This window comes from Sus scrofa, chromosome 4 (assembly GCF_054392235.1).
Source record: "Sus scrofa isolate SSC_HxYL_T2T_F1_AM1 chromosome 4, Sscrofa_HxYL_maternal_Yorkshire_Landrace_v2.0, whole genome shotgun sequence".
In the NCBI taxonomy this organism is placed as follows: Eukaryota; Metazoa; Chordata; class Mammalia; order Artiodactyla; family Suidae; genus Sus; species Sus scrofa.
Window position 1 is genome coordinate 125,622,936 of NC_139386.1, and position 18,075 is coordinate 125,641,010.

At 37.2% G+C, this 18,075-nt stretch overlaps 1 protein-coding gene across 2 annotated transcripts in view; it reads left to right on the top strand.

Moving 5' to 3' along the window:
• Window positions 1-18,075, top strand: part of DPYD (dihydropyrimidine dehydrogenase) — a 783,111-nt gene that overhangs the window by 382,660 nt on the left and 382,376 nt on the right. For both annotated transcript variants that reach the window (XR_014842857.1, NM_214044.3), the window contains 1 exon segment: window positions 3,129-3,313. Coding sequence is in view for 1 of the 2 variants with exons in the window: in NM_214044.3 (NP_999209.2) it covers window positions 3,129-3,313 (185 nt within the window). In the remaining variant the exon portion in view is untranslated.

Sequence of the window (18,075 nt, forward strand, 5' to 3'; positions counted from 1 at the left end):
TTAGTAACATCATAACCAATGGCTTGACCTCTTCTTTTTTTCCCTTTCCTTCTTTCTCTCTGTCTCTCTCTTTCTTTCTTTCTTTAGGTCTTTTTAGGGCTGCGTGCGTGGCGTATGGAGGTTTCCAGGCTAGGGGTCAAATTGGAGCTGTAGCCTCTGGCCTATGCCACAACCACAGCAACACCAGATCCAGGCCGCAATACAACCTACACCACAGCTCACAGCAAAGCCGGATCCTTACCACTGAGTGAGGTCAGGGATCAAACCGGAGTCCTCATGGATGCTAGTCAGAATTCATTTCCACTGAGCCACGACAGGCCTTTCTCTATTTACTTCTTAAATGAAATTATGAACATGTTACACTTGATGGCTTCTAAAAAGAGTTGGTGGAAAATTCAGTCGATAATTTTCAAAAGGGGGCTAAGATAATTTTTGATATAAGAAAAAAAATAATTTCTGTTTTGGAATACAATGTCAGAGTTGTTTGATTACTGGTGAAGTTAGTTGGATATTACAAATGATGGAAAAATTAAAACAGTTGATAATCCAGGTCCAAGACTTTAAGTTAGAATTGAATCAAATACTACAGAAATAGAGAATATTTTTAAAAGTAAACATGAGTATACATGAATATTTAGAGACATAAAATAACAATGTGCATGCAATGGAAAGACCTATGAATAGAATAGTGCTTTTGAATTCATAAAGAAATTCCTAAGTTGGCTTATGGGTTGATGCTAAAATAGTTTAAGAAATGCAAGGATTACTTATTAAACTTCTAGTAACATCTCATGACTATTTATTGACTGAGTTAGTAATGGAACTCTAATATTCAATTGAATCATACTATGTGTATTTTTAAAGTAATAAACATTATAACGCACATTACTCAAGAATTTTAATTCAGCAAGCATTTATTCGGCACCTGTGGTTTATAGTGCACTACTTCTTATGTTATGATTCAAGTTTTGTAAGACCTGAAGCTTATCTAATTCGAGGACTTTTCTATAAAAAAGAAAAAATTTATAAATTCAAATTTAGGCACAAGCCCTTGAAAGAGGCCCATGCAAGTGAGGGACCCTGAAGCTTAAGCTTCAATAACTTTACAGTATATATGTCTTTGACTCTAATAGCTGCTGTGGGAAATCAAAGATAACTAAAGCATAATCCCTGCCTTGCTCAAGCTTAGAGTGAAATCTGTACTAACCTTCAAGGATATTCCTGTAAAAAATGAGAAAAATGTATAAAAGGGCTTTGATCTCCTAGTGAAATAATTTTGAATTCCTTCTCATTTAAAAATCATCTTTATTTCAGATCTCTATATAGGACAAGGTTGTACCAAAGTCTTGGACAAGTAAGGTCATTTTTTATACAGGAGAATTATTTTTTACCCCTTGCGCTCATGCACGTGTGTGTGCGTGCGCGTGCGCGCGTCTGTAGAACACACGTTCAATGACAGTGTGTTACCATTATTATAATCGGTTGAATTGACAAGCCATGCTCACTGTTGACACTTTTGCAACTCAGCTAACTGTCAACAGATGGTAGCGATGATCTGTTATGCAAGGGGGAACAAATAATAAAGGTCTCTTTTCATGTGACCTTTAAAGACATTAGAAAAATCTTCTCAAAATGCCATTCTGCATTGAAAATAATTACATGAATATTTAATTTTACTCTCAGTGAAAGGTAAAACCGCATCAGAGATGCAAACAATAGAAGATTTTTAAATAAAAATCCGAGCACGATAGCATCGATCCATCTACTCATCCATCCACCCGTCCACCCGTCCATCCATCCACCGTACTGAGTGTCTGTGCTCTAAGCCGTGCTGTCCTCAGCTTGGCGGTACAGTGGTAAGAAGCATAACATGGACACATGTTTGTGCTCATAGTCTTGTAGAGGAAACACAATCAACAGTAGTCCCTTAGTAGTTTTCTAAAATTCTAATATTCTTCAAGCAGAACACTATGAATATGTACCAAAGTTTATTTTTATGATTTTTTATTGCTCAGGAAAAAAAATAGTTTTAGGTGTCAAAAATAACATTTTTTACATTAGGCTATTTTATTTTAAATGTAACATTAATCTTTTCAACAGTGAACTTTCGTCTTCAAATATCTTCTTCTTTAGTTTATGTTCTTATATTTTCTTTTCAATTGGAGTTAAGAAAAAAATAGCTCCCTTATTCTATCCTGAGAAACTTAAGTTCATTGCATGAATACCTAGAAAGAACATTTTATCTTAAATACTGGCTCAGTTTGCTCCATCATACACGATGCTGTCTGCCTTTCTTCATTTCTTCTCTAGATCAATCCCTTCTTTAACCTACTGTCTTCTATCTCTTCCAGACATCCAGATCATGTGTCTAGTCAAAGTTTCCTCTAGATATTTTTCTTAAAAGAACTCAGCCTCTTCCTTTTCCATGACATGTTTAGATTCATTAGAAAACAGCATATTTAGCAGATAATTTAAACCTCTTTTACAAAGCAGTTTTCACAAAGAACTAATGTTAATGTTTGCAGTTGTTGATTTTTACAAAATAGAACAGAAATTGCTGACTAAATGTAACTCTATTCTAGGTCCATTAAATAACTTAGCATTACATGAAAATAATTTGGTTAAAATGTAGAACTTTTCATCTTGTTTCATTTATGAAACTTGTTAAAGGAAGAGATTTGGCCGTTGACTCAAATCCACAGTATAACTTACACCTGTGTCACACAGGTATATGTTTGGAGTAATATGAGTAATAACAAACCTTTGAAATAATGGTTATGGACAAAATTTTAGGAATTGCACTTTATAACTATTAAAATATTTAAAGGGCTATATTTTCCTTCTTCATGGATCCATTTTTCTTAGACATAATTCCCAGATATGAAACATTGCCCAAATCTGTGGTCTTTAATAGCTACACATGAGTTTTATTTTGATTTGGTTAAGTCAGTATACTTTGAGTGCATTGTTAACTCAGACATTTTATTAACTTCCATTTTTATGGTTCATTAAAAACAGTTATTTGAATCCCTAGAACAATAATTAAATTATAATTTTTCTTAATTTACAAATTAATATTATGTGGTGCACAGATTAGTCATTGCCTGTTGTCTTTCACTTTTTTCCAGTAAAAGAAGCCTTGAGCCCTATAAAATTTAACAGATGGGATCTCCCAGAAGTAGATCCAGAAACTATGCAAACCAGTGAACCATGGGTGTTTGCAGGTGGTGATATCGTTGGTATGGCTAACACTACGGTGGAATCCGTAAATGATGGAAAGCAGGCCTCCTGGTACATTCACAAATATATCCAGGTAGGTATTGGCCATAACTTTTCACTAATTTCTTCCAATAGATAAGCACTTCATTTATTTTTGCTGCTCATTCATATGAGCATTTCTATAAGGGGTATAATAGCTATATATGAAATATATATATGAAATATGTCACCTACATATTTGCTTGGATAAGAATTTTTATGTGGAATGGATAGCAGAACTGTTTAAATGATTGAAAATTCATTGTACATTTCTATTAGTGTTCAAAACATTTAAAGCTATGGATAATACATTTATCAAGTCTGGATGGTGCACAGGGTGATATAGGATCTATATTCCTAGTGATCTTGCACAGTCCAGAAAATTATGTTGTCGTTCCGCTGAATCAAATGAGTTCCTATTCACTTCCCAAATCATGTGTACCTAACTGAAAAGAAAACAAATATTTTATCAATCTCAGTTGTAGTTATTTTTTTTCACTATTTCATTTTATGATAAGAATGCAAAATATAAAATGATAAAATGTAAAGTTAAACATACTCGGTATAATAACTTTGTGGTCTTGAAGAAAAAAAAACCCAACTACTAGACTCCAGTTATCTTACTTTTTGATGAAATGCTGTACTTTCTTCCTGCTTTATAATTTAAATGTAGACACAGTGACCTCATTTACATAAAATGTTTCTGGAAAAGTTTGCTCTTGTAAATAAAACCCTTATTCTTTCTTTCCTATCCAGGAGAGGCTCTCAATTCATAATACACTTCTTGCCTTCCTTATTTGGGTTTCTTTGGTTTCTCACACGCTAATGAAGTTCACTTCGTCTTCAGTGTTTCCTTGAATATTTTTTTTTTCTTTTCTGTTCTTTTCTTTATTTATTTTATTTTTTGTCCTTTTGGCATTTCTTGGGCCGCTCCCACGGCATATGGAGATTCCCAGGCTAGGGGTCTAATCAGAGCTGTAGCCTCCCGCCTAGGCCAGAGCCACAGCAACGCAGGATCCAAGCCGCGTCTGCAACCTACACCACAGCTCACGGCAACGCCGGATCCATAACCCACTGAGCAAGGGCAGGGACCGAACCCACAACCTCATGGTTCCTAGTCGGATTCGTTAACCACTGCGCCACGATGGGAACTCCTGAATATTTTTCTTCTTCTTGGCCGTGATCATTTAGTCTGTTCAGTTGTTGTCCTACTCTTTCTGTAATTCATCTGAGACTATTTATTTGCTAGGTAGTGCCTGGGCTGGTATTGATTGCATCATATTTTATGTTCAATTAAACTACCTACTGCCACCCCCCTTGGGCATCTCTGATTAGTGGGGCTTGAGATTTGGGGATCTGGGCCAGAGTGTAATGCCCAGAAAGCGGGTATAACCAGCCTGCTGGTTGTTTATAGAGACAAAGGTATGATTTAGAAGGCGGGGTTTGGGGAAGATAACAGATCTAAAGTTAAGAATGTCATCCAGATTAGTCATAAATAAGAAGGGATCAGGCTAGGAAGAAAAGGGGAAAAGAAATGCAATTTTAACAGAGATCTGAGAACACAAAGGTGATGTGTTGGTAGTGGTTTCGGCTCTAGCGTCTGCAGCATCTGTACTTTGGGGAGTCCTCATGGCCTCAGGGGTACCAGCAGGAGCAGTTCAAGGTGTTGCTGTGAGCTGTGGTGTGGGTCACAGTTTTGACACCTAGCCTGGGAACTTCCTTATGCTGCCACATGGCCCTAAAAAGCAAAAATAACAACAACGACGACAGAAACCATAGTTGAAAGATTTACACTAGTGTGTCCCCACACATATTTTTCTCATAAAACAACACTGCTGTATACACCCTTATTTATGAGTTATTTATTTAAATTTTCTTCTCTCTTGAATCTGTCTGGTCAATCCTTATCCCTTTCATATGCTTTTTTGAATTTACCTATTTTTTTCTGTGGAATACAGTTTTTGGTTGACCGGACATCTCATTGACTGGTCTGACAACTCCTTGAAAAAATGAAAGTGGACTCAGGAGAAGAGAAATGGTTTTCATGCTAGGCCAGATAAAGCCTAGTGGAAATGTGAATCCGGTTTGCAGAAGTAAAAATGGCGAGAAGGCTGAGATGTTAGAGGGATTTGAAAAGATAAAACTGAGCATAGGCCAGTGGAGAATGGTGTGCATTATTTTTTCTAAATGTTTAAATCCACTTTTTTTTAAATTAGAAGACATGGAGAATATTTACTATATTGTATGATGATTGTGGATTTGTAGTCCTTCAAAATTACCATTGGGAAGGAATTTTGTTTTTGGACCACCCCATGGCATATGGAGTTTCTGAGCTAGGGATCAGTTCTGAGCCACAGTTGCAACTTACACAGCAGCTGTGGCAACGCTGGGCCAGGAATCAAACCTACCTGCTGGCCCTGCAGAAATGCCACTGATCTCATTGCCCCATGGTAGGAATGCCCAGAAGAATTCTCAAGTTCATTATTTTACTTCGTTGTTATCTTTCTACTTCCCTGAATCTGATAGGTGTATACTGAAAAAAAATGAACAGTTATTTACTTGGCTTCCACTTATTTATGAAAGGAAAGACACATCTTAGATATGATAAAAAAAAGTGCATGTGTTTTAAATATATATATATATACACACACACATCATACATATATGTGTGAATCTATATATCTATAGCTGTCTCTCTATATATATAAATATAGGGATGATAGTGTTTAAAACACAAAAATGAAAAAGTTGTGACCAGTAAGAGTTTTGGATTTGGCTGAAGGATTCAGACCTGTCAAACAAAGCATTGCATTTTAAAAATGGAGTAGAAATTGAAGGTAGGTAAAAACCTCTGTCAGGTAAAATCAGCACTTTCACCATTCTGCAAGGTGTTGGATGCAAAGAGCTAAGCAGCAATGAGACTGAAAAGGAAGGTAGGGACAGAGTGGGATTTTTCTCTCTCCACACTGTCATTAACTTAGTTGTGCCCCGTACCACCTCTTAAAATTGCCTCCAATTTCCCCTGTCCAATCTGATGCCCCGTACTACAACCAGAGTCATCTTTCTAGCATACAAATTTGATCGTAATTTCCTCATTTAAAACTCTTCAGAGGCTCTTTTCACTCAAGGTAAAGCCTAAACTCCTGTGATACCAATTGGAATTTTCCCCAACACACTAAGATTTTTCCTGCATCTGGGCCCTTCTTGACCCCAGACCCACTCATTTCATCTGTCTGCTTTCTACTTTCTTTCAGATTTTGCTTCCTCCTAGTATGGTCTTTACCTGCCTGTTGCCCTAACTAAAGCCTTCTTCCTGATCTGACTCCACACAAGCCAGTGATATGCTTGTTTATTGTTACACCATCAAAATAAAAGGCATATTCATCTATTAAATAGGAAGAATACATAGAGATAATTAATTTGAAAGGAATTTAAAGCAGAGTTAAGAAAGAGAGTGGACTTGTTTTATAGAAGTCCATTAGCACTGTAAATAAATAGTTTTCTTATAAATGTAGCATGTGCTTAGAAAAATTTCTATAACACTTGAGGTATATTCATGAAAGAAGGTTTATAATGCCTTGTGTTATGTCATACATTAGTTTGGGGAAAAATGAAACACTAGATGTTGGACTTTAAAAAATTGATTTTATGCATACATTTCAGTATTAATTCATGCATGCAACCATTGCAATTGGATATTTAGAATTTCTTTGTAATTTAAATACATTTTCATATAAATGTGATTTTTTTAAAAACACCCATGTTGAGATTTCAGAAATTCTCATGCTTATCTAAAGAGAGATTCACTTAAATTGTATTAGTTAATTTAATCAATTACCATGTATTGAGTACCAGTGATTGGACCTAACATTTGAATTTGTCTCTGTACCAAAGTGAATAAATGGGAGGTACAATATAGTGGTTAGAAATTTGGGCTCTGAACTGAACAGGCCTGATTTCAAACTCAGCTCTAATACTTTCACACTGTATGACCTTAGGAAAGTCACTTCACCTCTCTAAGACATGGTCTTCTTAGGAGTAAATAAATGGTTTCCTTAAAAAGGAGAAAAAAAAACAAAACAGAATTGCTATTCTATTCGGTTTCAGGGAAGAATATTTAAGAGAATTTGTGGAAAGGTCTTAATAAAGAGTCTGAGCTATAAATATTTGTGAGTCACTAGAGATTATTTCCTTTGGACTGTTAAAATGGTATCAGAGGAAAAAAATACAAAATAGGAGATTTGAATAGAAAGTGTGGTATTTTAACAGATGAAGATTGAAAGAGGCTATTTCAGGTAATTATAAGAGCATTTTATTTAGCCATTCGTGAATTCATCCATATACATCCATCTGTCTTCGTATTCATTCATTCAATAAAAAATATTTTTTAAAAATGATGCTTTAAAAATAGTTATGTAAATGTACATACACTACAAAATAATAAATGCAGTAATAAAAATGTAAAATCACAAGGCAGTATGGAAGAGATAGTGATTGATTCTCTCTGGTTGTGGGTATTAGGATGTGGTGTCAGCAAAGAACGCCTAACAATAAAGATACAGGTAAAGCAGGGGGATAAGAAAAACTGGAAGCATACTGAGTGATTCAGATTGCTGGAACTTAAAGAAGGCTGCTGGATAAGACTGTATGTCTTGCTCACTGAGCAAGTGGTACCAGGCAAGGATACCAGCTGGCTGAAATCCAGACCAGGTCCCACTCACCAAACAATGGTATCTTTCGCTGTGCTGATTCTCTTCAGAGGCAGGAGTGCCTTCCCTGAATTGTCACAGTGCTTTTTGCTTTCTCCATAAGCCTTGCACCTGTGTAAGAGCTTCTTTTTATTTTACCAAAAGAACATAGAGAATATATAAGAGAAATGAAAGAAAGGATGTCTTACTATACTGGAGTTAGAACATGATGAGACTACTCAGTTTTGGAATTTAATTTGGATTAGGTCATGAGGCAGGGCTGTGGGAGGAATTGTTTGAATAAAGAAGTGATGGTGGCAGATCTGGAATTAATATAGAGGGAAACATTTTCCAACTTGTCAACATTTCCCTCTTCATAAGTTATTTTGTAATATTAAACTTACTGTTCTTTAATTAGTTGTCCTAATAAGTGATCCAATATGACTTCACCTTACTTGTTTGTATAACACTCTGATGTTAGTGGAGTCTGGGCATATGTGAGTTTTCTTCTTCCACTTAAATAAGAATACTGAATATCAAAGATAATTATATGAAAGACTATGTAGCTGAAAGAATGATTACAGGAAACAAAAACTCTATAAATTTAAAATTTTTACTTTTTATATGATGATTTTTTCCATTATACCTGACTTACAGTGTTTTGTCAATTTTCCACTGTACCGCATTGTGACTCAGTTACACATACATGTATACATTCTTTTTTCTCACATTATCATGCTCCATCATATGTGACCAGACATAGTTCCCAGTGTCACAGAGCAGGATCTAGTTGCTAATCCATTCCAAAGGCAATAGTCTGCATCCTATCTTTCAAGTGGATTTATGTATTGATTCTGTGTGTTTGTGTGTGTGTGTGCGCGCGCACGCACGCACACATGTATGTGGACAGATGGGTAGGTAAAAAGTTCTCTACCAGGAAAAAAATAAATTAGTCACATTAACACATCAAACTTTCATCTCTAAAGAAGCTTACAATACTATTTGAATTCAATTTTTTCACTCGTGTGAAATAGAAAAAAATGTATGATATGACATAATGGAAAGCTAAATTTACTACAACCAATAAACACTAAAGAAGTCAAGGAGCAGAACTCAATGCTGGCTAGAATTACTAGAGAAGACTCACAAAAGAGGTAGAAACTTGGAACCACCTCCAAGGGTAGTTCCTCCTTGAAATGTACCTTTTATACACTCTTGTCAGACGTTGAAATAAGGGCTACTGTTAGTTTAGCAGCCAGCACATAGTGTACATTTTTTTTTTGGGGGGGGTTAATAATCTTGTTAAATGGACATCATTAACTTTATTTCACAGCTTGTAAAAATAAAGACAAATGATAAACCTCTCCAAGGTCAATATGTGTTAGTAATTAAGCCAGGATTTGAACACGTAAATGTCTGTCTTTTATTTTCCCCTGAACTACTTCCCTGGTGCTTTTCGACTCTGGATTCTTAGTCTTCTTGCCAATTGGCAGTCCTTGATACCTTCGCCTACAGTATGTGTTAACATTGAAAAACAAAATAACACAGCAGAGCTTTTCCTGAAAGTTCCTCTGTAGTTTGAAACTGAAATTGGAAGACTGTGATTGGAGGCTGTAGTCTGTGTATAACTTAATTCCATTTAAAATTATACCTTAACCAGAATGATTAAGTGGATAGAAAAGTTCTAGGAATATGACCATTCCAGGGAAAGAAAATAGAGGGACACTTAGCTCCATTAATAAAATTAAAGGTCATTTAATTGTTAATTAGGGATAAAAATGAGGCATTTATTTATATATATATTTAGCAATAAGTTGGTTAAATCCATAACATTTACTTAAAAACAGAGGAGTACAAATAAAGTATCTTACGCTATGAAACAATAATCTGTAATTTGTGAGTTAATCCAAAAAAAGTTAAAATGGGGAAGTATTCCAAGGATATACACATACTTTAAGCATATCATCTTATTTTAAAGCATTTAGGTATTTTTTCATTTTCATTTCTCTTTAAAAAAAAAAAAATCAAGGGCAAGGCCTTTTGAGTCTGGTCATTGGGCCGCTGTGGGCCCTGGCCGGACGCGGTCGTGTGCGCCTGCGCCTGCTGGGCGTCCTGCGGCCCACCTGCTCCACGCGGCGCGCTCGGATGTTGGTGAGTCTCACCTGGAGCCCGGGGGTGTGGGGACTGAAGCCATCTAGTCAACACCCCCGAACGACCCTGCCTACTTTATCTCGAGGCCTCGGGCTGGTCAGGGCTGCAGGCAGAGCTGGTGACAGACACCCCGTGGGCGTGGGCGGGTGCTCTGGGTCTCTGAGCCCCGCTCCCTGGCCCCTTCCAGGCTGTGGGACAGGATTTGGGGGTGGGGGTGAGGAGGGACCCGCGGCCGCGAGGCCCGTAGCACGTGTGGACCCTGCCTGAGAAAAGGGCAGTCACATAGCTTCCCCGACTGGTATTTGTCCCGGAATCCAGCCCCTGTCAAGGTGCCCGCTGTCCTTGCGTTGTGGGGACTGAGGTCGGAGCTGCATCTGTATTGAACTTTGGAGGCCTGGCGCTCCTGTAGGTCTGTTGATGCCCCAGCCAGAGCAGAATGCGGTGGAATTTTCTCTTCCCTGCCCTCTACACTCACCCGCTTTATCTAGCCTCGATTTTGAACAGTGAATTGATTTGGTTGTCTAGGACGCTTTGCTTTCATCCTTGGCTCCAAATCAGTTGTCACAGTTTGGTCAGCTCTTGAGTACTGAACGTGGGGAGAGGGAGATAACGTGTCTTGAAGACTCCCTCACACATAGACTCACACTGATTTCTAGAACATACGGAACAGAACACACACAGAATGAAAGAACTTTCCCCTCAATTGTCAGTTATTTCAAGGACCAAATGTTTCAAATTTTCTAAATTACCTTTGGCCAGGAAACCCTTGAAATAATTTTGCTAATCTTAATAGTATTTGGGGTAAGGAGGGTGCTACACAGGACACTTCAGCAGATTGGCAATGTGCTAATTTTTGAGTGTCAAGACGTTTTATGTATTTCCTTTCATGTATACAAAATAAAAGCAAAAATTAAAAAGAAAAACTAACTCAACGGGTAAAATAGGAAATTCATAGGCATACAGGGGTGCCCCACCCATTACAAAGATTCAGTACTCCTCAGCCTTCCTTTGCTTGTCTTACAGAGAAATAGGAAAGAAGAAATGAGTCCGGCGAATCTGTTTGTTGCAACTAACTTGGTTAAAAGAGCCTGTAAGATGCCCAAGGTCCTGCTTTACCAAAGAGAAGGCGTAATACCGAATGCTATTTACAAAAGTATAATCTTTTAGACAATTCAGCACTTACTTTGTTCTGGTATTAACATATAAACAGAAATTTAGTCATAAGATGGAGTTCCTGTTGTGGCTCAGTGGTTAAGAAATCCGACTAGGAACCATGAGGTTGCAGGCCTCGCTCAGTGGTTGAGGATCTGGCGTTGCCATGAGCTGTGGTGTAGGTTGCAGACGCGGCTCGGATCCCGAGTTGCTGTGGCTGTGGTGTAGGCTGGCGGCTGAAGCTCGGATTAGACCCCTGGTCTGGGAACCTCCATATGCCGCAGGTGTGGCCCTAAAAAGACCCTTCCCCCCAAAAAAATTAGTCATAAAATGTAGACGGAAAAAACGGCCATATCATAGCTCATCAGTCTCTGTCCTCTGAGAATTTGGGGTTGGAATACAAGCTAAATTCTTCTCAGTCTAATCCCAGACCAGAAGTTCATTTTCCCTAAAGTAGTCATGGTAGTTCTCAGAAAATGATCTTAGAAACATGAGATATTTTGTCAAATGAAGCAATCTATGGAAATTATAATCTCAAAACCCACTGGTTTGATTATAGCATCAGCATGATTCTTGAACCATATCATTATTCTGTAATTCAGTTCTATTTTAAATTCATTGTATCTTTAAATTTACTTTACAAAAACCACAATTTTTACTATTAGTAGTAAAAGGGTTCAACTAAATTTACATGTTTCTGCTAAGAAGGCAGTTGCAGTGATACAAAGATAAATATTGAAAGACAGAAGACAAAAGTTACGGGTGGAAGGCTAAATATGGGGTGAACAGGGAGGGGGAGAAACTCAGATAAAGGGTAGGATTTGTATAGAGCTTCCTCAACTATAGGCAAGAAGTGAAAAGATAACACCTGGTTTCTTCTAGGCAGAGTTCATGGGAAATTGCAAAGAATAGGGAAGGAGGCATTGGGTTAAACATTCAAAAAAAATTTTGGTTACTGTTTTATAAGAGACTTTAGGAGTCATTGAATACTTAGTTACAGAAGAATTAAAGTTGAATAGTTACATAATATTGTTTATTGGCAATCAGCACTTGAGCTCAGTCTTCAACAACAACCAAAGGTTAATTTTATTATTGGTGTAGTGCCAGTGTTCCTTCTATGTACATGAGTTTGTCTACATGCAGGTTCCCAAATGATTGTCTTTTTTTTTTGCTTCATCAAAATCTACCCTTGATTAAATATGCTTTTTTCCTATATGAATCCGTGTTAAAGTGCCTGCTGCTGTTATGACTTTTTTGTTTATGATTGTTCCTTTATGTTATTCTTCTCAATTTGTCAATCTTCCCTGAAACTAATTCTTGTGTCAGAATTATATTAGAACATATGTAGAAGATACACAAATATTCTGGCATCGTACTAGCTCAAAATGTCTTTCCTAACCCTACAAGATCATAGAATACAGGCGTCTTTTAAGTTTTAGCTCTCTACACTGTTTCCCAGCTCACCTTTCGATGGCATTGTTTGGCTTCGGTGAAGCTTCTTTATTGGAATGAAGGTTAGAATGAAGCTCTCTCACAGTAAATGTGATTCTACACAGTTGTATAAGGTAGATGGGTATATTTTGAAATAGATGTTTGTGAAGTTCTTCGAAACTGTCATAAATTCCTTGCATTGATGACCTGCTTCTCTACTGCTTGAAGTTTTTGTGTATTTTCTTTTGGTTTGATGGAGGCACAAAAGAATCACTAGTGGTTGAGGGAACTAGATATCTCAGGGGTTTGGTAATGAGATATAGAGCCTTTAACCTCTTGGTCACTAGTTCAGATCTGCCCCAGGTCAGGAGTGACAGAAAGTCATTACCATCTGATGGTAGCTCAATAGGCTATGTGAAATGAATTTGTGATTTCAGTACCTAGCAAAGAGTGTCCTGTCGTAGTCCCACCAGAGTGAGTATGAAATGGTACTTGTAATTTTAGTTTGAGGAGAAAGGAGTCATCCAGTCATTGCTAAATATTTCATTTTCTTTCTACGAGCTGAGACTTTTCTTGGTGGATTTGCAGAGGCAGCGCTGTGAGAAAGCTAAGAATGTGTTGTTGGCTTGTGATTTGCGGCCATGAGATGTGCATCCAGAGGAATCTGTATCTGTCATTGTTGCTAATGAGGTATAGTTTGGCATCACTAAAATGACTTTTAGCAATGATTTCAGAAGTTCCCTGATGGGTCCGCAGGTTGAGGATCTGGTGTTGTCACTGCAGTGGCACAGGTTCAGTCCCTGGCCTGGGAACTTCTGCATGCTGTGGGTGCGTAGCCAAAAAGAAAAAAAAAAAGTGATTTCTGTCTCAGACAGTGATTAATTCAAGACTGAAGGTTATGTCATTCATGTCTCCTGTTTCCTCAGTGCCCTTTTGCATATACTTTAAAAATGTTTCACTTTCCTTTTTAATCATGTGATTAATTTGATCTACATTTGGACAAATGACTGAACATTTAAAGAGACCTATTCATGCTTGTCAGTCTTTCACACGTGAAATACTGAGTTAACAAGCAAGAATAGAAAATTGTAAGGACACTTTGAAGATGAAAACACAAAATTGGGCACAGTACAAAAGGATTATTGCCATAAAGCTAATTGAATTATGTGCATTCATATCAATAAATGAAATCTTTCACCCTCTGCCATTTTTAGGATTTGAGATTATGTGAGGGATTTTGGCTTTCTAATATCTTTAGTGAACAGTCAGGTTATTAAAACTTTCTGATTTGGGGGCCTCTTTGAAAGGTCTCTTTCTAAAGAGAAAAAAGGCCTGTGTTTATACTTGAAAGATTTGTAAGAGTGCAACACTTTCTTAATAATGGAATATTTACAATTTTATTTTATATTAGGATCAGTGATTTTCCAAACAAACCCGCATTGTGGGATTGTTAGAATTTTAAAGCTACCTCTAATAACTTTTAGGACATGAAAATCAGACCAAAAGAATGGTAGTAATGGTGCCTTATGTTTAAGATTTCTCCTTTGGACAAAGATGAACAGTTGCTAAAAAATCTGACAGTCTGGGGTTTTAGAAAACAAACTTAGAAGAACTTAGCTGTGTCCAAGTCTCTATTGCTTGGAAGACCTTCCGTGCCAACTTTAAATAACAGACACTTAGCATTATCATTGCTTAAAATATCACTTTAATTCCACATCTTCAAAGGCCTTCTTTTGCCCTGAAATATACCAGTGGTGTCTATAATATCTGAGGAACTCTGATTGGAGAATTAGAAATTTAAATTGCACAGGCTTCATATTAGAGTATTTCCGTTACCCTTTGCAGGTTTCGAGGCAGCTTATTCGACCTTACAGTCTCACCAGGAAGCTAATGGGAAAGCCTCGCAGCAATCTTCACAGGAAAGTTTCCAAATGTCAAGTGTCATCTTTCCAGCTGTTAGATGAATGGGTAGCCAAGAGGCATTTATTTGGGTGTGCAGCCCCTGTGAAATCTGGGTGAGGCAGGAGGAAAGGCTATCATTTGGTGGTTAGTTTACCAGCATTGGTGTAGTTGCAAATCTCCTAGCCAGGCAAGGGACTTCATTTGTGGTTTAATGATTGACAGCCAACTGCAGTGTTCTACTTAGAGAATAAAAATGCCTTTAAAAAAGGCATCATCAATATGTCATACTAATTTTTGAATCCTCCACTGCTTCAGATAAAAACAATCTTATCAACTGAGCTGGCTTCTTCTCTAAACCCCTCTCCAGCTGAGAGGCGGTAAGGCTTTTCACATGACAGCTGTATTAAAATCTTGAGACCTATTGAAAAAGTGTCCTTTAGTTTAAGATATCTTTCAAACTCTTTAATTCTTATTTTAAGAGAAAATGGATATAAATCATTGGCCACTGTCAGATTTAAAAACAATGAATATCAATAAAAAGACAGTCTTAAATCATAATGGATTTAGTTAGAGATAGTGATAGCCTCTAAAAAAATAATATTGAAGTATGTCATGGCTAAATGCTGTTTCCATGCTAAGTTTTTCCACTTGGTCAGGACCACAATATTGAGATGATTGCAGCCCAATTTCTCATTGGGAAACTGGACCTTCAGACTAAATGAGAATCAGAAGTGCATGTGATCTCATTTTTATCCTTTTCACTGGGAAATAATAAAGTTAAATTTGCTTACAGTCATTGAAAACTGAACTTCATTGCAAGTGCTCATATATAAGCATACAATAAACCCTATAGTACCGTCCATAGAATTTGCCTTTTTGGTGGTATATTCATGTTAATGCTTGGTGTATTCCCTAGCTAACATTTAAAATAATTACTGAGTATCAGAGATGATACTTTTTCTATTAAAAATTCTATTTTAATAATGTGTGGCTTTTTGTGTATGAAGGGGGATTTTTTTTTATAACATCTATATGTTGTAAAAGGAAATCAAGGAAAAAATGAGGAATGAGCCTATATCTAATGGAGCTATCAAAACAAAACTATCTAGTTGGTGATAGGGGAAGAAAATGCCATGACTAATAAGTAATTTTAATGCCTTTTATTGACTTTGTATAAGGTTCCAAACCTTATTAAATGGCAGCATTTGACCTGAAAAGTAATTTAAAATGAAATTGTCTCCATAAAGGCAGAATATTTCCTTACCAATATAGCAGTAGATTTCTATTTCAGGCAGATAACTCAAGATTAGAATGGGTAGAAAAAAATAACTCTGACAAACCTGCTCCATGCCATAGAGTACCGATCTGAGTGTGTGCTGATGTTGAATAAAATATCTTAGCCACTGCCGTGTCACTTGGTTCAAATGGACTCTAGGTGTTAAGAATTCTGTGCCAAATCTTTAACACCTTGATGTCTGAAGCTGTGTGGTGCTAATGACAATATCACAGTGGAACAAAGCCCTAACAGCCTTCAGTTTGCTGGGGGAAGTTCACATGCAAAATAACACAATTGGAAATGTCAGCTAGAATTTTGTTCTCTGCATTCAGTGATTTAGTAAAGTTGAGCCTTATGTAAGTTGTAAAGGATCGGATTGAAAAATGTCCTAAAGGAGATGATGTAATGGAATCCTAAAAATCAAGAGACCTTGGATACTCATTAATTCGGACTTCAGACCTTTGGGAATGTCCTGTTGCCTTTTAGCTCTCACACTGAGGACTCTGAGACAGCCCAATGTATGTGTAGATGTGGAATTCCCAGTTCAAAGTCTTAAAACCTTTTAAAATCTCCAGTGTATTATCTTGAGCCTCAGTATCTTCATTCATAAAAATGACAAAATTATAATTTTGTTGACTCTGAAACCCAAATAATGTATGTTAAAAATAAGTAGTTTAAATTATCGAATAACTACTATATGCTCATTGTCTTTTTAGAGACTGAACATTCATGTTATACTCAAAAAGTACCTCTGGAATAACCATTTTTTTCCCATTTGACGAATTGGAAAACCTATGCTGAGTCTGGTTAGGAGGCATATGGCTATCATTTGATTCATTCTTTAATGTAAAGGACAACAAGCTGAGGAACAGATTTTAAAAGAGTAAATCCAAGTAATAGGAGAATTCACTTAGGAGAATAGAATAATAGAACTAGATAAAAGGGCTTTAAAATAAATGTTAAATATCCTCGAAGAGAGAGAGGCAGCAATAAGATCCACAAAAAAGAACAGGAGAAATGTCATGCCATACTTAAGGCATTGAAACTATATAATGGCTACGTTGCATCTAGAACCCAAGGTTTTCCATTCTCAGCCCTACTCTTCTTTGCAGTAACAATCCAGCTTCTTTCTCCGGGTGTTCTCTTTGGTTGAGCTTTAGCTGAGCAGGTGGAAGGCAGAACATATAGGTCGGTTCCTGCCAGTCCTCAGAGAGCTCTGCACTGGAGTGAGGATGAGAACAATGGTGCTGGTCTTTTGTAATTCATACAGCTAGACCTCAGAATGATCTTATTTCATTCGGGGGTCACTTTGCATGTATTGCACAGTCACTACCTGCCAGACAACATCCCTGGGAATACAGCTTTGCACGTGATTTTTTATCAGTTTTGTTCTCTGTGGTATACTTGATGCTGAGAACATTGCCTATGTCAGACTAGGTGGTGAGCCAGCAAATGCCTATGGTATGGCAGGCACTTGGTGACTGGTTGAAAAATTGAACATGCTGAGGACAATCTCAGATTACAAGGCACATGAGGTTCAGGATTAGATTTTCCTACTCAGATCATGGGTGATGAACGCTACTTTCAACTGCAAAAATAGGTGGTGGGGTAAAGTTAACGTGGACACAGAAAGGTGAAAATGAGCATACCCATGTTACAATTTTCCTTGTTTGAGTCCTACAACCATCTTTCACGACAGTCATTTTAAAGATGAGCCAGATGAGTTTTTAAAAGGCCTAACTGACCTGTTGAGATATTATACTGGTTTTCTCCATGTATCCTATCTCTGTCTTTACCCAGAACAGAGATTGCTGCTGTTCCCAGAAATACAAGAGTTAATAGGTTAACACAAAAGCAGTATTGCCTGGTAGGTTGTTGACTTACAGTTTTGAGACTTTTATTCCAAGTCTTAATATTTAACATTGCTGCTGTCACCTTTCTTAAATGTCAGCTTCTTTTATTTACCTTCATCACTCTCACCTTGATCGTACTGACTTCTTGGTGAAACATGGATTTGCTGTCAGCACCACCCCGTGCTGGTCGCCAGGCTTTTCTTTCGCTAGTCATTGACATCTTGTCAGCAGTGTCACCACCTTTGCCCTTGGGCCTGTGAATACGGCCATTGTTACCTTCTTGATTGACACTTGTAAAAATTTGTCAACATGTTATTTATTATTTGGGAGGCTCCTTGGCTCACTTTGAAGCCATTTCTTAAAG